At 38.9% G+C, this 16,714-nt stretch overlaps 1 protein-coding gene across 3 annotated transcripts in view; it reads right to left on the bottom strand.

Moving 5' to 3' along the window:
* Positions 1 to 16,714, bottom strand: part of LOC113011120 (guanine nucleotide exchange factor VAV3-like) — a 50,041-nt gene that overhangs the window by 14,343 nt on the left and 18,984 nt on the right. For all 3 annotated transcript variants that reach the window (XM_026150510.2, XM_080292432.1, XM_080292431.1), the window contains exons 11-20: positions 15,811 to 15,879; positions 15,250 to 15,336; positions 13,940 to 14,025; positions 13,321 to 13,453; positions 9,808 to 9,917; positions 7,831 to 7,932; positions 7,249 to 7,340; positions 5,823 to 5,866; positions 4,818 to 4,842; positions 3,306 to 3,436 (exon numbers count right to left, since the gene is read on the bottom strand). In XM_026150510.2, the coding sequence (XP_026006295.1) occupies positions 3,306 to 3,436; positions 4,818 to 4,842; positions 5,823 to 5,866; positions 7,249 to 7,340; positions 7,831 to 7,932; positions 9,808 to 9,917; positions 13,321 to 13,453; positions 13,940 to 14,025; positions 15,250 to 15,336; positions 15,811 to 15,879 (879 nt within the window). The remainder of the gene's footprint in view (positions 1 to 3,305; positions 3,437 to 4,817; positions 4,843 to 5,822; positions 5,867 to 7,248; positions 7,341 to 7,830; positions 7,933 to 9,807; positions 9,918 to 13,320; positions 13,454 to 13,939; positions 14,026 to 15,249; positions 15,337 to 15,810; positions 15,880 to 16,714) is intronic.

The raw sequence follows: 16,714 nt of genomic DNA on the forward strand, positions 1-16,714 counted from the left end.
CCGCCTGAAGCAACAGGCTTTATGTGAAATCATTAATTCCTCCAGCAAACATGGAGTAACAGACTTTTGTTCTCCAGTTAAATAAACCAATTTGGTCAAACAAATTACTTGTTGTTGTTTTTTTTTACATAGACTTGTCTCTACTTGGATTGTTTAGTTTATTGTATAACCTTGTTTCTCTATTATGTACATTGTCTGGCAGACAGTAATAAGAATATGCATCAGCATTAAGCTGAAGATAATCTGAGTTTCCAGTTCCAAGTTAGAGGTCAATTTGAAGTCCATTGAGCCAATCTGAGAAGACGTTGAGTGGTGAAGGCATGTGGAGCTCTTCATTCGCCTTCCTGCCCCATTTATGCTTTCCTACTCACTCCTCCTTATTAGAGTATAAAATGCTTTTTGGGACCGTGCAAGCCCCGAAAGTAACTAGATTGGAAAGCAAATCTTTACCCATCTCTATGATTCATTCTGTGTAATAACATTTCATCAAAGGTTTTTTGAGAGCCCTTCTCTATTTGTTATGCTTTCGATAAGCGTATGATAAAGATTAAACTTATTACTCTGTTGGCATAAACAGGCAGGAGCCAAGGGATCAAATGAAATTACAGTGATTGATTGTATTGTTCTGCCAGTGGGATGGGGGATAATTGCCTTCTGGGTAACAGGGGATATGAATTCTCAATGTTCTGTAATTCCATCCTCTGGCGCCACTGGGGACATTGGAGATTAAAGATACCCTGTGGAGTTTTCATTGTAAGCAAACATGACTTTGTTAGGATTCAGGGTTTCTTTCCAAAATGTAGTGTGTGACTGTAAGACCTCACAAACTTACTGAAAACAAAACCTTCTATTCCTTCTTTTATTATAGGTATCACAGACCTCTTCTTCAAATGTAAAAAGTAACAGAGGCAAAAATAAACATTTTGAGGCTATATAGTTAATAATAACAAGAAGAAGAAGAAGAAGAACAGAATAAAAGGCTGATCGACATAGTGTTGAAATGAATGAGCGTGGTTAACTGATCCTTGCTGCATGCAGAATGCCAGATAACCAGAGGAATTTATCCCATGGAAAACTAGGCCCACATCATTATTCAAAACAACCACCTTTAGCTACAGTAACTCAAAATAATCATTTCTGTGTGACTGATCAGTTTCTCACATTGTTGTGAAAGAATTTTGGTCCATTCTTCTTTACAGTGTTGATTTTGTTCAAGCATTCATTTCATCTGCTCTCCCTTATGTAGCAGGCTTGTCAGAGAAAAACGTTCTCCAAGTGTGACAATATGGTGCATTTTTATGACCGAGTAACAGCCTCAGACATAAACTGGTTCATCCCAAGGACAGAACGCCCAAACACAGGGTAAAAAACAGTTTATGAGCTGAGTGCAGTGAGGAGTGTTTGGACGTCTACATAGCAGAAACCAAACAGGGACTGCACAAATGCATGGCACAACATAAGAAAGCCACCTTAACAGGACAAACTTCAGCTAGGGTGGCCGTAGTTCAGGTGGCAGAGAGGTGACCTCAGAGTAAAGATGGACAAAGATGGACAAAGATGGCAGATGGGTTGAAAGAACAGTAAAAAAGGCCATCTACATCCACTGTGAATGATCAGCATTGAACACAGGTGATGGCTTACGACACCAACTATCAGCCACCTGCAATCCAATTCTGAGATCCCTTCCCAAGTACGTCAACCCCTATTCACACTATGCCTAAGGTGACCTCAATAGCTCATGTGATGCTGGAGTGGGACAATGTCTTACAGTGGTTTCACCTGTCAGCCCCGGTGACAGGAATGACTCATGCCTTTTTTCACACTTTGGCTCACAGAACACACCTCAGAACCTCCTCCAACCCCTCTTGGATAAGAGGCAAAAAAAACCCTAAAGAAGTTTCTTTCTTTTCAATTTCTGAAGGCTGCCAATACCAGGATGCCAATGAATCTACACAGTCCTGATAGATGATAAACTTCCGTAAAAGAATTTCTTGAAACATGCATTCACACCACTTGAAAACTTGTACAGTCATATTACAATAAGGTTGATTACAATAAGGCGGGTGTTGATAAACCTGGAAACTGCTTGTGTAGCCACTTCTCCCTGCTTTCATAGAGTGCTTTAAAAATTCTGTGTCAGTGCATGTGTGGAAACCAGCTTCATATTTAAACCAATGGAAAAAAAATGATACAAACATAACAGGAATCCGCTTATCAAATACTGCTCCACTGTTGGTTATAAAGTCAACAGGACAGCTTTTAGTTAAGCTATTTACATTATCATTATGCAGAGCTCAGGAATACACAAATGTGTTTTATCAGATAATTCCTGTGATTATCCCCTTCCAACATGCAGGGTTACCATGGTAGCAAACAATGCAGTGCCATCAGGTCTGTGGCATGACATTCTGGTCGCTGCTCTATCAGCTTACATGAAGTCTCATGGCATTCATGTCCTCACCCTCCACTATGTGCTCTGTCACAACAGAGAGAAACATGAAGCACAGGAAATCGGGCTAACTGCCTACTTCCAGCTGCGCTGTTGGCAAAGACTGCAGTACGATTGGACCTGTACCAGAGGAGAAGGATGAGGCTTTAGCACCAAAATAAAGCAGAGTGAGAAAAAGCTAAGGAGGCTGCCGGAAGACCCCAGATAAATCGCCATCCCTTCAAAAATAGAAAAGGTCAAATGCTCTCAACCGCTGGCTGACCTCGTGAGATGGTTGTTAATGTGCCGGTCCCCGAGGTTGCACACCACCATTAGAACGTCCTCCAGAGCCTGAGCTGTATGCCGTTTTATTGTTTCGCCGTGGCAGTCAATTAATCAAGTGGAGCCACTAATTGGTTAGATCATCTGATGTAGCCTCTAATTCAATCTAAAGAGTGAAAGAACAGCCAAATAACCCGTTTGTAATGTAACAGGGGTCCAGTGAAGCTCATACAAATCTTCAGCTGATATTTTTAATTGGAGCTGACCTCATCATACTGTCACATTTGCGGCTCACCTGATAGGACACCCGATGTGATGAACAACAACAATGCAATTAGTGATTTATAGCAAACGGCGGCCAAAGGGAGATAAATTGTTGAAGTCACCACATTAATCTACATTTTTGAAAGCTTTTCTGTCACCTAACGGCATCATCCAGCATTAAAGGAAGATGTAACATACAGCACAGATTCAAAGTCATGACAGTGCAAAGACATTGCGTGCACCACACCAAACCTAGTCAGCCATAACATGTTACTTTTTCATAGAGTCACAGATGTTGAGATAAAACAAGGTTGAGCTGAGTGACACGCACCTGCCACCAAGAGCTGTGCAAGTCGGCAAACATCAGTTCAATGATATCCCCCACGTGAATGCTCAGTGGGGGCGCACACTGAGAAGAGGGGATGCCACTGTAGTCTCTGATCACAACCATCCTGGGCAAACCTAGCAGACAGGGAGCGTAAAGACATTAACACTCAAAATTAGAAACATTTTGTGTGACTTTTTTGAGCAACATAGAGAACTAATACATTGTGATCATTCATTTTATTTAAGGGATATAAATAGTGCAGCTACATGACCGAGAAATGTCATGAAAAAGGTGCTTTTGGTTGATTGCTCAACAAGCAGACCTGGGCTATGCAGTGAAAGATATGAGAAAATACACCTTTTTTTTGGGAAATTCAAGTGAACCACCCATTCCATCATTTTATCCACTTTCACCACTAAAATGCCCAAAATAAATTTCCTGTATTCTTCTTACCCTGAAGGTTTAAGCACATTCTCTAACCTGATGTGTAACAGGTACATAACTACACAATTGATGACAGTGGATTCTGTCAATTTTGATAACAGCCTAAACCATCATACTGTCACTATTCTCAAAAGCAACAATTTGCCATTGCAGGAAATTCATCTCTTTGATTCCTGAATGGCTCAGTACCAATCTTTCCACGGCATGGCAGACAAATACAGCCATGAGCACGGGGCTAAGGCTAAGACTAAATACCCCTGCCAACTTAAAAGACACAGCCACTTACTCTCTCCTGACTCACACATCTAGACTTCTCAGTCGCATCTCCCTTCCAGCCACAACTGCCTTGCAAACCAGCCTGGGGAAACTATTAGCTGGCTCTGACCTCAGATGAATGGAATATCTCACATTCATGTTTTTAATAAGAACAATAAGCACAGATGTCTTTCTCATAAAGGCCCTTATGGAAATTGATTTATCACAAAGGCACAGCTCAGCAGTTGAGGCTGAGGCATATAGACTGCTGGAAGTGTTTTTCTGCCGACATTTCTCCTGCCATGGTTCTCATAATGATTCCACCCACACCAATTCATCTCGGTGCTGTCTAGAGTTTAAGCATCACGGCATGAAGTGAGAAAGAGGTTTCTGTGGTCTGGTTAAGGATTTCTTCTGCATTCTATTATTCATTGGTTATTCTTGCTTAAGTATATTTGTCAAGAGGAAACTGTTGCTGTTCATTACCTCCCTTTAAACACTGCATGCATGTGAGCAAAAGAGATTTGAGTATTTGTGCAGAAGTGCATTTCTAAGGAAGAATCTTGAGGATTTTTTGTGGCCAAAAAAAGAAGCATTTCAGTTGAGTAATATGTGATCAAAAGCGAATCACAGCATTGAAGGGTTAGCTTTAAACCACCCTCTATCTGTTACAAAACTCACTCTGGCCTGTGACTAACCATCTCCTTTTCATCCTGTCTGCGTTTCTGTTTTGCTACAGAAGTGAGATGAAAGAAGCTTAAGAGGTACCACGTAAAGCCCTTAGCAGGTTCACAAAAGTGGTCAAGCCATACTGACCTGGGTCCGCTGGTGTTGTGTTGTCCTGTGAATGGAAAGAGAAAGCAAGATGCAAGAGAGAGAAAAGAGCATGAAACCAAGAAAGGAAGAAAGAAATATGGAGGAAGGAAAAGATTGATAAATATAGAGGTAGAGGTTTCTTACTCCCTGTGTAGGATCAGCCTGACCTGCACAGTGAGTCACATTCTTAATACATCATTCTGTGAGTGTTCTATTTTTAAGGTGGTTAGTTAAACAATATGAAAAGTTAAAGACGGAAATCAAGAGTAAATTGTCAAGGTTTCATCTTTTTAGTATAATAACCAAATAAAAACTGTAAAAGACATAAATATTGTATTATTTTATCCTTGTTATGACTACAATAGATTGTCTGCAAATTATGTGGACACAATGTCTTTATTCTGCAATTGCAGTTGAAGAAGGAGAATGAAACTTGGCCATTTAAGGATATTTTTGAGGATTTTCTGCATAAACAGTTGGCTGTTACGTGCCACAGATTTAGCTATGGACTCCTATACTTCTTAATTGAGGCTCTGTTTCAAAGTTGACACATAAAGACTGCCATCTAAATAGTCAATAAAGACTAAACTGGCGAGATACACCAGCTGCTGTGATTGGACAGCTGTTACATGCTAGTGCTCTGCCTTGTATTTCATTCAAATTGTAGGCGCTACACTCTGTACAAGTCTTTCAATTAAGGAGAGTCTTTAAATCAGTGTAATGTTGCTGCAAGACGAGGAACAATAAAATTACCACTTAAGCAAAGTTTTCAAAAGGGAGTTGACATTTGTATACCAACATCTTTTATCAACTTAACAAGTGTAAACTGTTCACTAGTATGACCAACTCACTGGAATATCAGTTTACATGGGCACAAAATCATTCCTCACTTATATGTGTCCATAGATGAGAGTGCTTTTGTGCTCGGCGCTACAGTTCATCTGTCTCCATAATTATGTTAGCTTAAGTGTCTAAGTCACAGAAGAGAAACAGACCGGGTCTTACCTTGGGTCTCAACTTGACAGGCTCTGCAGTGAGGTGAAGAACAGCTACAGTGAGAGGAATACAATATGAGTGCGTGGTGGCTTTCTGACATGCAACCTCAGCTGTCAACCTCTGCTAGCCCTCATCATGCCTCTGAATGCATAAAGACCACAGCACTTCTGTTAAGAAGGCTTGTCAAAGGCCTCAGCTAGCTTTAGCCAGCCTGTGCATTCAAGGAGAGTAAAGAACTCAAACTACAGCACCAGAATGGTGACACAGGCCCACAACTAGACATAGGAATAAGATTCAGCAAGTACTAAATGAAGCAAACAATTATATATGTAATATATATAATTATATGTAATATAAATATTTGTAATTTGCTACTTTGTTTGCTACTTTGCTACTAATACAGAATTTAGATTTTCCTTCAGGGAGAAATAATCTGTACCTTTTCAGAGGAGTAACAGTGTGTGAAAAACTAAGTACATCGAATTAATCGGTAGCCTTTAGAGCTACCTTTAGCAGCAACAACTTTAAATGACTGGTTTATCTCACATCATTGTGGAGGATTTTTGGCTCCCTGTTGTTCACAGCATTATTTCAGTTCACTGAGATTGTGCATTTCAGTCAGGTTGAGGTCTGCACTTTGACTGGGCCAACTTCATTTCTTATTCAGCCATTCTATTGGAAATCTGCTCATGTTCTGGGGATCATTGTCCTCTTAGATGACCCAGTTTTGGTCATTTCATCATTTTCATCAGCATTATGGCCAAACATCTCCATCTTGTCTGTCCAAAGGATACCGCTCCAGAAGTTACAAACCTAAGCCATGCTGCCATGTTCTTTTTAGAGAAAAGGTGCTTTTTCTTGTCAACTCTCCCAAAGGAGCCATACTCATTTAGTCTTTTCCAATCGTAAAAAGCTGATGTGTCTCTGAGATGTGTCTCTTGGGGTTCTGTTTTGGGTTGGGTTTGTTTTTTCAAAATTTCTCTTGGGTATTAAACGGTCTGATCTTGACCTTGAATTTGCCACTCCTGAGAAGATTGTGGCATTGTGTTAAGACAAAGATGATGAGTTAATTAAGTTCCTTTGATTAGCAGCAACTGGCTTCTACTTTCTCTCTTAATTCTTATAGCAGCAGTTTAGGTGTACTTAGATTTTTCACATGACTGTGAAAATCCACATGGCTGTAAATTTTCTATACAGTTGCAAATCTGGTACGAGTGTTTTATACCAGAAAAAAACTCAAAAGAGTGACCAAACTGTTAAAAGGACTTTCTCTAAGGAGCACAAATGTGCTCAGTCGACTTCATGGGTTTTTTTGCCTTTTAGATGTTTATATTTTGTGTGTTTTTAATCAAAACTGTGGCATGATGGTGATGACAAGGGTCACCCAAAATGTGGGATTGAGCAAAACAATTGGTTTGAGAGGTTTTTCTCTCACCTGTTCTCCCACAGACTCCCAGTCGACCCAGACACTCTTTATGAGCCCCCAGGCCACATTTTAGACAGAGATAACCCTGGTTAAAGATGCCCCTGGAGACAACACAGAATATATTTCATGTACAACAGCGCCCTTATAAGAAACACACTGACATTTAGAATTTGCTCTGAACACCCTCAAGATAAGAGGAATGGTACAGCACGTACCATTCAGCTTTAAAACTGATGATTTCTGTCAAACACTGAGATTCAATTCAGTATCATGTTCTTGATAAAATAATACTACTAACAATTAAACTAAGCTCATTTCAAAATAACCTTCTTTTCCCCAGAAAAAGTGACTGAAAGCCAAAATATATAATGGGTCATTATGTTCCTTCATGCATTCAATGGAAAAAAGATTTGAAAGTTATCTTAAGAGAGCTATCAGTGAAATAACACATGATGGTTTGCTATCTTTGAGCTATTCGTGTAGTTCGAGTTCATGGCAACCCTGTTTCAGGTACACGAGTGTTTGAACTTCATCCCAAAAACATAATCATCTAAAAAAAAACAAAAAGAGCTCACTGACAATTAATCTTACCTAAGCAAAAGATGACAGAAGCTGCAGGAAGTGATCCTTTCAAACGTGTGCATCTTAAAATGGTGGGAGTTGTGGGTGGCCTTCTCCGGTCGGATATTTGATCTAAGACAAAGAAAAATGAGCAAAACGTTGCTTAAACACTAAAATGAACTAGCAGCTCTGCATGGTTGTGCTTAACCAGAGCGCGTTAATGCTAACAAGCATGCATGTGAATATGGTTACGATCACAATGCTACCATATGCTTTGCGGCTTTCATGTTTACCACAACCTCTATTGTAAGCTGTTTCACATATGAGTGTTCTGAAAATGCTGAAACAATCAGGTTAGAGCTTGTCCAAAGTTGTCCTTCCTCACATGTAGCACACAGTAGAAGCTAGCACATGTCAGCCACATTATTACTGAAATATTCTGTTTTTTTAGCCAAGTACTGGCCAGTACTTGAATGCTGTGACCACAACATTGCCTGCTCTACTGTGAAATTGAACACCTGACATACTTTGTTTGAAGAAGTCGACAGGTTAAACCACCTAAAATGGTTCCCATGCACCTTTTTCAGGTAGGCTTAAAAAAAATCCAGAGCTGCATTGAATATGCACAAACAGCTTTAGTTAAACGTGTGAGGATGCTAATATTTGCTAATTGTCTCTAAACACAAACTACAGCCCCAGGATCATGCTGCTCATATGGCTAAAAACATGTAAGAACTACGTTTGTATGAGTGGGCGTCTCAGTAGTGGGAACAATTTTCTTCCTGTTTACTCAAATACAATTCATTCTTAATAATTTCTTCATCAACTAAACAGAGCAACTTTGTTGGGGAAGAACAATCTTTAGTTTATTCCTTCAGCTGATTGAAATAAAAGCAATTTTACCTACAGTGCACGCATCCGAATAAATGAAGAGGACTTGAATGAGCCCAGGCAAATCTAATTTTGATCTGCATGTGTGTATCTGCACCATGAGAGGTGGAAACGTGAATAGCAGGAATAGGCAGCCTTTCTGGAACGTGAATAAACACACAAAACATTTTTGTATTAAACACGCCATCCAGAAGCCACTTAGACTGAGTGCTCCCATAAGTGAGTCCTTCATCAAAAGCCCACATCCTCTTAGGTAGGTACAATTTTCACTTTTTGAATTGGCCCCTTCTGGTGTCATTACTCAATGCACAGAGGCACAAGTCGCTGTTTTCAGGTGCAAACCCTGCCCGTGCGGCAAAACAGTTTTAAACCTGGGGTGAAAATGGATACAGCCTTTTCTTTTAAATTTTGGAAATTACACATTCAGTTTTTAGTGCCAGGGGCTTAATGGTAATGGAAGTGTAGAAATTCATACGTCACTGCATAAAGTTTAAGTTCAAGGAAAGACAGAGAAGTACTAAAACTGCACATTGTGTACTGTACAATTTGCATTGCTGGTACAGTAAACATATCAAGAATACTTTCACCGAGAAGTTTATTTAGAAAGGCCACAGCATACAGTTGGGTTTCACATATATATACAACCCCAACAAAAAAACATTTGTTCAGTCAGAGTGTGATGTCAAAACAAGACAGTATTCTTCCAAATCAACATAAAATAGGATGTGGATGGGATATCTGCCCGCAAAAGCTTCCTACTGTTACAAAATAATATGAAAGATATATCTCCATAAAGCACTGATTTGAAAAACCATCGAGGCAGAGTGACTTCTTTGTAGTTCTGCAGCTCTCTGGAACAGTTTATGTGCAGCTGTATATGTGTGTGTGAGTGTGTTATCTTACTGTTGTCAGCAGTGTGTGCTTGGTAACAGCTAAGACCTGATCAAACAGTGCACATGAAAGAGTCAACACCTCTTTTGGCCTTGGAATAACACACATGCAAACAAAGACAAATAAACAGCGTACACACCCACGCATAAGACCAGTGTGATTACGTGTCTGCAGCACGGCTACCAAACTGTCACCGCTGTGGTGTTCATGTCTCTGTATACTTACATGGCCATTTCAAACTGATCCAGCCACTTCTTCTTCAGCTCTCTGGTCTTAAAAAAGAGTTCAAAGCCCGTGTGCCCCTGCTGGTGTGTCACATAGAACCCGTAGCACCACTGTGGGGTTCAAGAAGAAGGAAATAATCAAATTCACTGGTGTGTTTTGTTTTCTTTTTCTTTCTGATGCATTTTGGGTGCAGAAGCATTTATGTGTGGGGCTAAACTGACTAAATGTATACAGGAATAATTACCTCACAGAATCAACACTTTCGTGGCGGGGGACACAGTAGTTTGGTTGGTGAAAATCTTTCTTCACAGCAAGAACAAACTTTTCATCTATGTCATAAATCCCCAATACCATGACAGGTTGTTGCAATGTAGTTATCCGTTTAACTGTAAATAGTGCATCGTGCTCTGTAATTGGGATGGATGCATTGTCTGAAATACCAGAGAATGACTACTGAGCTACTGGCTGTTAAAACAGCTGAATAAAAACCTTCAGGGAAAATAAAATACACCCAAGTAAACTCTGAGTGACTCCATCCGATGCTGTTGTTTTACTGGTTATCATATATTCCAGTTTGTGAGTTTGTATTCAAGTTAGGAATGCAGATGCCCACACGGTCTTTTGTCAAGCTGAAATTATTGTTTACCATACGATAATAATAAAATAGCGCTTCATTTTTGGAAAACATGTTTATAGGCCTTTTTTTCTTTTTTATGAAAAAAACAGGACAATTTTTACATTATTAAATATGAAACTCAAGTCGAGAGACAGTCACCTTAGCTTCAGTTAGTCTACACTCATTTTTTAATTTAGACTATAATTCAATTCAATTTACTTATATGCCATCTGCTGCAACTATAGTTCTGACTATACATTCATACAGTACTTTAGAAACCAATGCAGGCACAGTGACACCGTCTGCACATTGACAGACCTCGGGGGTCCAAACCTGCCCAATAAAGTCCTTGGGGCCCCTCTAGTGAGACCAGTGACACTTGAGTTGTAAGTTACACAAACCCATACAAAGTGGCAATGAAAAACTAAAGACTCATATTGCTGATAAGCTGCAGTGTGAGTTCAATCGATTCAGCTCCCAGTAGTTGCTTCTAAGTGAGGACGATGGGCAGGTCAGACTTTGAGAACTACCCCTTATCTCGCTTTAAAACTAGCTTGTGAAGCTGTTTCACTCAAAAACTACAAATACGTTGGAAATGTGTTGAGGACACTGTGTGCTCACAGTCGTTGGTGATTTCCCTGATCCATTTCTGCACCTACAGAAAATGTCTCTCTTTTCTTTTTTCTATTTTGCCTCTGCAATCAAAGACAACCATGTTTGCACTGTTATAACTATAGCTACATTTATCTATGATTGTACTGCATGTATGTGCCAGTGCAAGTACAAGTGCAATTTTTTTGTTTTCATGAAAAAGCAAAGTCACTTGAGCCAAATGCCCCCCCCTGTCAAAGTTGCCTGTCCAGTTCATGTGGTCTGTTGCCAAGCTTGCACATGCAAGGAAACCTCCTGCTGTGAAGTGACAGTGCTAACCACTGCAACCAGAAGTGCTACAGACACAGTGCTTCTAGTGTATGTGATAAGTCGATCAGGATTAGCTTCATATCTGCCATACAGACATAAGAGTGGTGCCTGTACTGCAGTATAGGGGAAATAAACCCATTCACCAAAATGCCAAATTCTTCCTTTATTGTTCCATCACACACGAGCCATGTCTAAAGAAAATAAGCACATTAAGAAATGGGTGCTATTCCTCGTCACCAGCATTTATGCCTTGTATCTGACCAAGACAACTAAGGGCTTACTGAATCATGGTAATCTCAAAATATCTAAAATACAGTCTGGGTTTAATTTTATTTAGCATCATTTTGAATCACCTTGTAATTTGTAATCTTGCCAATCACACATTTCTTTTAGTTCAAACAATGACATGACAAGATAGACAAAAAGAGGAAGACCACAGAGAAAGGTTTAGAGAAGCAGTGACAAGAGGACAAGCAGATTGTTGGTGTGACAGAAGAGAAGAAGATGATGAAGGTGGAGAAGAAAAAGACAAAGAATGACAAGGCAAAAAGAAATGCAGACACCACCCTTCTAACATAAAGCCATAACGCTTTTATCAGTCTCCACTGACGTCTTTGTGCCAAGATGGCTGCCACCAGCCTCACAGATCAGTGCATCAAGAGAGCAGCAGCAATAAGATTTTAACACGTGCTCTGCACAGAGAGTACTGAATGACTTAAGCTGTGTTAACATTGAGACAGAGCGTTCTTAGAGAAACTAGAAAGCTTCGGAAAGTCCTAAATTTCAGAACATAACTTCTAGGCCAGAAACCAGCCAGCTATACCAGATCTTGACCACATCTTCTGAATTTTAAACTGACAACTGTTTGCTTGTTGTCTTCAGAAGCATATTCAATTAATCAGCTATCCTCAAATGCATTTTTTTTTCAACCACTAGCTACTAAATAGCTCCACAGCAGCACTTTCAGTTTAAGTGCCTTGCCCATGGGTCCATTAAGGGACTTTTTAAATCATTTCCCAAACCTCTTGGCTTTTTCAAGTCTAATCTGCTTCAGCTGATTGTATCATATTTAATAACAGGAAAAGTGGTTGGGCTTTACCTGTCTGTGACTGGCTCTGAAAAGTCCTGAGAGTTTCTGAGTGTTAAATCATTGATAACCGTGAGGGTGCTCGGTGGTCACAGTGCTCAATGAAATCTACCAAAAAATGGGCTGTAGCTTTAAATGGCCTCGGAGGATTGCGCACATCCTTCACCTGATATTAATATCGCTGTCTTGTGTGTTCATGGGGGTAGGTACAGAGTATCTCTTTCTCTGACTATTAGCTTTTGGGTGCAAGTCTTGCGACAAAGAAATTCTTACACATGTGTCTGTGTCATTTTGTGCAGCATTAAATAAAGGTCGTATGTGATTGATGGAGCTTTAGGTTGAAAGCGGGATAAAAATGACGGGTAGAAATGTATCCGACCGTGTTAAGAATCATTAAGGGGTTTATGTCACTGCATGTTTCAGATGAGATTTTTAATTCAGAAATATTGAATAATCCTATCTAAAATATACCAATCACTGTCAAACGGAAAATAGACAATAGAGTAAATGAGGATGATAATAGAGTCTCTTTGAGAAAAACCACAGAGCCATTTCATTCTGGCAAGCTGTCACTTTCACATTAGCAATCAGCAGCAGAGTGAGAAGACACCATCTGTGGGCATACATCAACAAGACATCAACAAGTCCACTCCACTACAATACGGCCTGCAAATGTTCCCACAAGCCGAAAGATAGCATCGTGTGTAAACTGTATGCACCTTACGGGCTTCTACATCCGTGTTTGCCAAAAAACAAATAAACGCTACAGCCAAACTGAATGACAACATTCCTTAGTGTATTCATTAGCGTAATTTACAGACAGATAAAGATCCATTTCACAATAAAAGATGACACAATAAAAATACTAATATAGTACACCGTGTCTGACCTTTTTACCCTCTCTGTCAGGTGTGGGGTTGTTTGTGATCTTGAAGTAGTTGAGGTCGAGTATGTCTTTCATCTCATAGTTGTCTCCTCTTCGCTTGCAAACAATGACGGCCACATCAAATAAAAAGATGTGCCTATGAAATAAGAAGACAGAGTGTTACATTGCTTCATTATTAACATGAGTATATATGTCACGTACAGTTGTTGCAAAGTAGGTTTGTTTTTATTGTTGTTACTTTCTTGCCTTAGAGGTTAAGAAAGCTGACACCAGTATTTGGCTTAACTCTGAAGGTAAATATATCAGATACCACAGTTTTAGTCTGACGTTTTCTTGGATGCCTGAAAGTGTTTGTATCCCACAACTTTTGTTGTAGGGTAGGGTTCTTTTTTGTTGCCAACAAAACAAGAACCCTATGACCCCAAGTCAGTAAACTCAATATTGCTGATTCTTTCTTTCTTTTTTTTATTTACAAAAATGAAACCAACTTATTTTCACTCCAAATTCCACATTTTTCTGAAAATTTGAAAACCATTTCATTAAAATTAATTTAACATGCATGTGTTTCCTGTCTGCAATCCTAATTTTCCTTCCCAAACAATGAACTTGGAGGTACAACAACCTGTCCTGTTTCTTCTTGTCAACACTGGAGACTATGCGCACCTCTCCATCTCCCTTTGGCCGGCCGTAGGTGACTAGCGGCGTGTTCTGCAAACAAAACACGAAGGAGGTAAAAACGCTAGACTATACACTCTGGAGATCAAGCAACTCTTAAAATGTCAAGGTTCATCTTTCTCAAGGCTTGAAAAACATACAAGGATCATATCTGATTAATTCAACATTTTGATGCAGAACTGGCACCTACCAACTGGAATCCAAGCGAAAGTTGAATTTAAAGAGTTAAAAAGAAGAGAAAAATAAATGAAGATAGTTTGAGAAAGCAAAAGGTTTTAATCACACCTAACAGCTACTTCAGGAATGCAATATATATTCATAAAAGTACCTAAAAGTATACTAATATGAATCAAATCCCCATAAAATATTAACTTCTGCAAATAAATTTTCACATAATATTCACAATAAGACATCAGGTAGGTTTTTGGACATTCAATTGATTAGATCAGTTGATTCCTGCCACCTGATTCACTGATTAAAGTTCATTCATGTGCAATCAGGTCAAGACAAGGATGAGGGTCTTTGTAATCTGACAAGCTCTCTTGTCTCTGCTGCTGGGTTTCACGACTCTCTGTAACCTCCCTGTTTTTTCTTTGACCAGCTTCTCTCAACTACTGAAACCTTCAGAAATGTAAAAACATAATTTACATTTTAATGTCAGCGGTAATGCTGAACAATAATATAAATATATTTCAGTGGATGCAGCTAAATTGCATTAATTATCCATAATTATGCAGATTACTTTTAAATCATTCTTATCTAAAATGTTTTATTATCCCATCAGACATTTATTATGATTCTGTTTTTAATCACAGTTGAAAAATCTACAAAAAAAAAGAAAAGTTCTTCACATCTCGCACCTAAGAAGAATGACTGAAATATTTAGTAAGCTATTACCCAATACATTTTCTGTGGATAGTCATCACTGCAGCTCTAAATGGTATTATCTTTCTCTAAATCTCTGATATGGTTTAAGGCGGGATTTTTAAGACCTCAAAGATACATAAAATACACTTTTTGCCTCTATTATTAGCCGTATATAGTGGCATCTTTTATCATTGTGCATGTTTGAGCTGAATTCTGTTTCGTGGTGGATTCCCTTAGACTACATTAAATTTAGACAAAGACTGGACTTTTTAAGCACTTGCGAAAACTGAATGTCTTCTAAAAGAAAAAACATGTTGCAGTGATATTTTACACTCTTATGTGGTCAATCCTAACAGCTGCTGCTAATTGTTGAAAAAATCTTTATTTTACCAGGTTTTCAATAGACCTCTGGTACTGGTCGATCTCCCTTAGAGTCTCATTATCTCTCTTCACCTCGTTGACGTACTGAGCCAGGTCCTGACAATACAGACCCACACAGACACAAAAACACACATATTATGCTTTGTAAGTTCAGTCTGAAGGAATTTAAACATGTAAAACAAATCGTTTTGTAAAGATAGTATCATGTCTTTTGTGCTACATTTTGGGGGAAATCGCCCATTTAAAATATCTGCATGTTTCAGTGCTGAGAATTAGATGGGGAGACAAAGTGAATGACAATATTCTCCACACCTTTACTTTAAATGGATAAATGCGTGTTTGTATTGTAGTTTCTTTTTCTTGTTTGTTTCTTCAGTCAGAAAAGCCATCATGTCATGTTGTGTGTGTGTGTGTGTGTGTGTGTTTGAGTTTGCTTCCTATTTTTATTTAATAGGTATTGATAGCTGAATGGCACAGACCGTTTGGAATAATCTGCTGAATCAGCCTGCTTTTGCTAACAGTCTAAAATCACTATGATTACGTACCATTTACCATAAGCACTGCACTTACTTTCATGGCATCAAGAGCGATCTTCAGGTTGCTCTTGTCAGCAGCATCCTGAGTGTGTTTGACTAGCTCCTGTTAGAGAGGAAAAGAAAATAAGTGGCAGACTACATCCACTAACAGAACTACAATTGCATAGGCAAGCACATTTAGCATCACTACATGGATTGATTTTATATTAAGGATCACTTTTAAATTGTATGAAAGACAAGATTCATCCTATACCAAATGGGTCCCTTCATATTCAGAGGACAGCTGTTAAAACATCAGGATAGCATCAGGTAATTAGATAATTATACTCTGAAATCAAAATTAAATGAATGAAGAAAGAAAGGGAGGGTTTCTTTCTTCTGCTTTGTTTCATTTTCAGAGTATATGAAAAAAAAAGCTTCTCGGCAAAGGCTGGTTATGGGATTTATCAAAGTATAAATATCATTTGAAGCAAATGAAGTAAGTTTAATTCTCGTCCATGATCTTTCAGAATGAACAATTAGAAATACAATACTGTGCAAATGTCTTGAGTCGTTCCTCATTACTTTATATTTTACATGGAAAGTGGGATAGTGCAGTGATTCGCTGAAATGTGCAAATATTCATGGAAAGTATACAAAGCAAAACAGTTCTAATGAACATGAAATTTTATATTTGGTAAGATCAACTTTATTTTTCAACACAGCCTAAAATCTTGTGGGCAAGCTTCGGCTGCTGCTGCCTTTTGTTCCATTGTATATGAAGTTGAGTCCACACTGCTTCACTAATGTTGAGGTTTGGGCTCTGAGGAAGCCTATAACTGACAATGTTTGTGTGTTTTCGAATCCAGGTATGCTTTTACTGCATTGGTAGTGTGTTTGGGATCATTTTTATGCTGTTGCAGTTGCTTTTCAAATGGTATTGCGTAGGAGAGCAAATT

This window comes from Astatotilapia calliptera, chromosome 18, assembly GCF_964374335.1.
Source record: "Astatotilapia calliptera chromosome 18, fAstCal68.1, whole genome shotgun sequence".
Classification (NCBI taxonomy): domain Eukaryota; kingdom Metazoa; phylum Chordata; class Actinopteri; order Cichliformes; family Cichlidae; genus Astatotilapia; species Astatotilapia calliptera.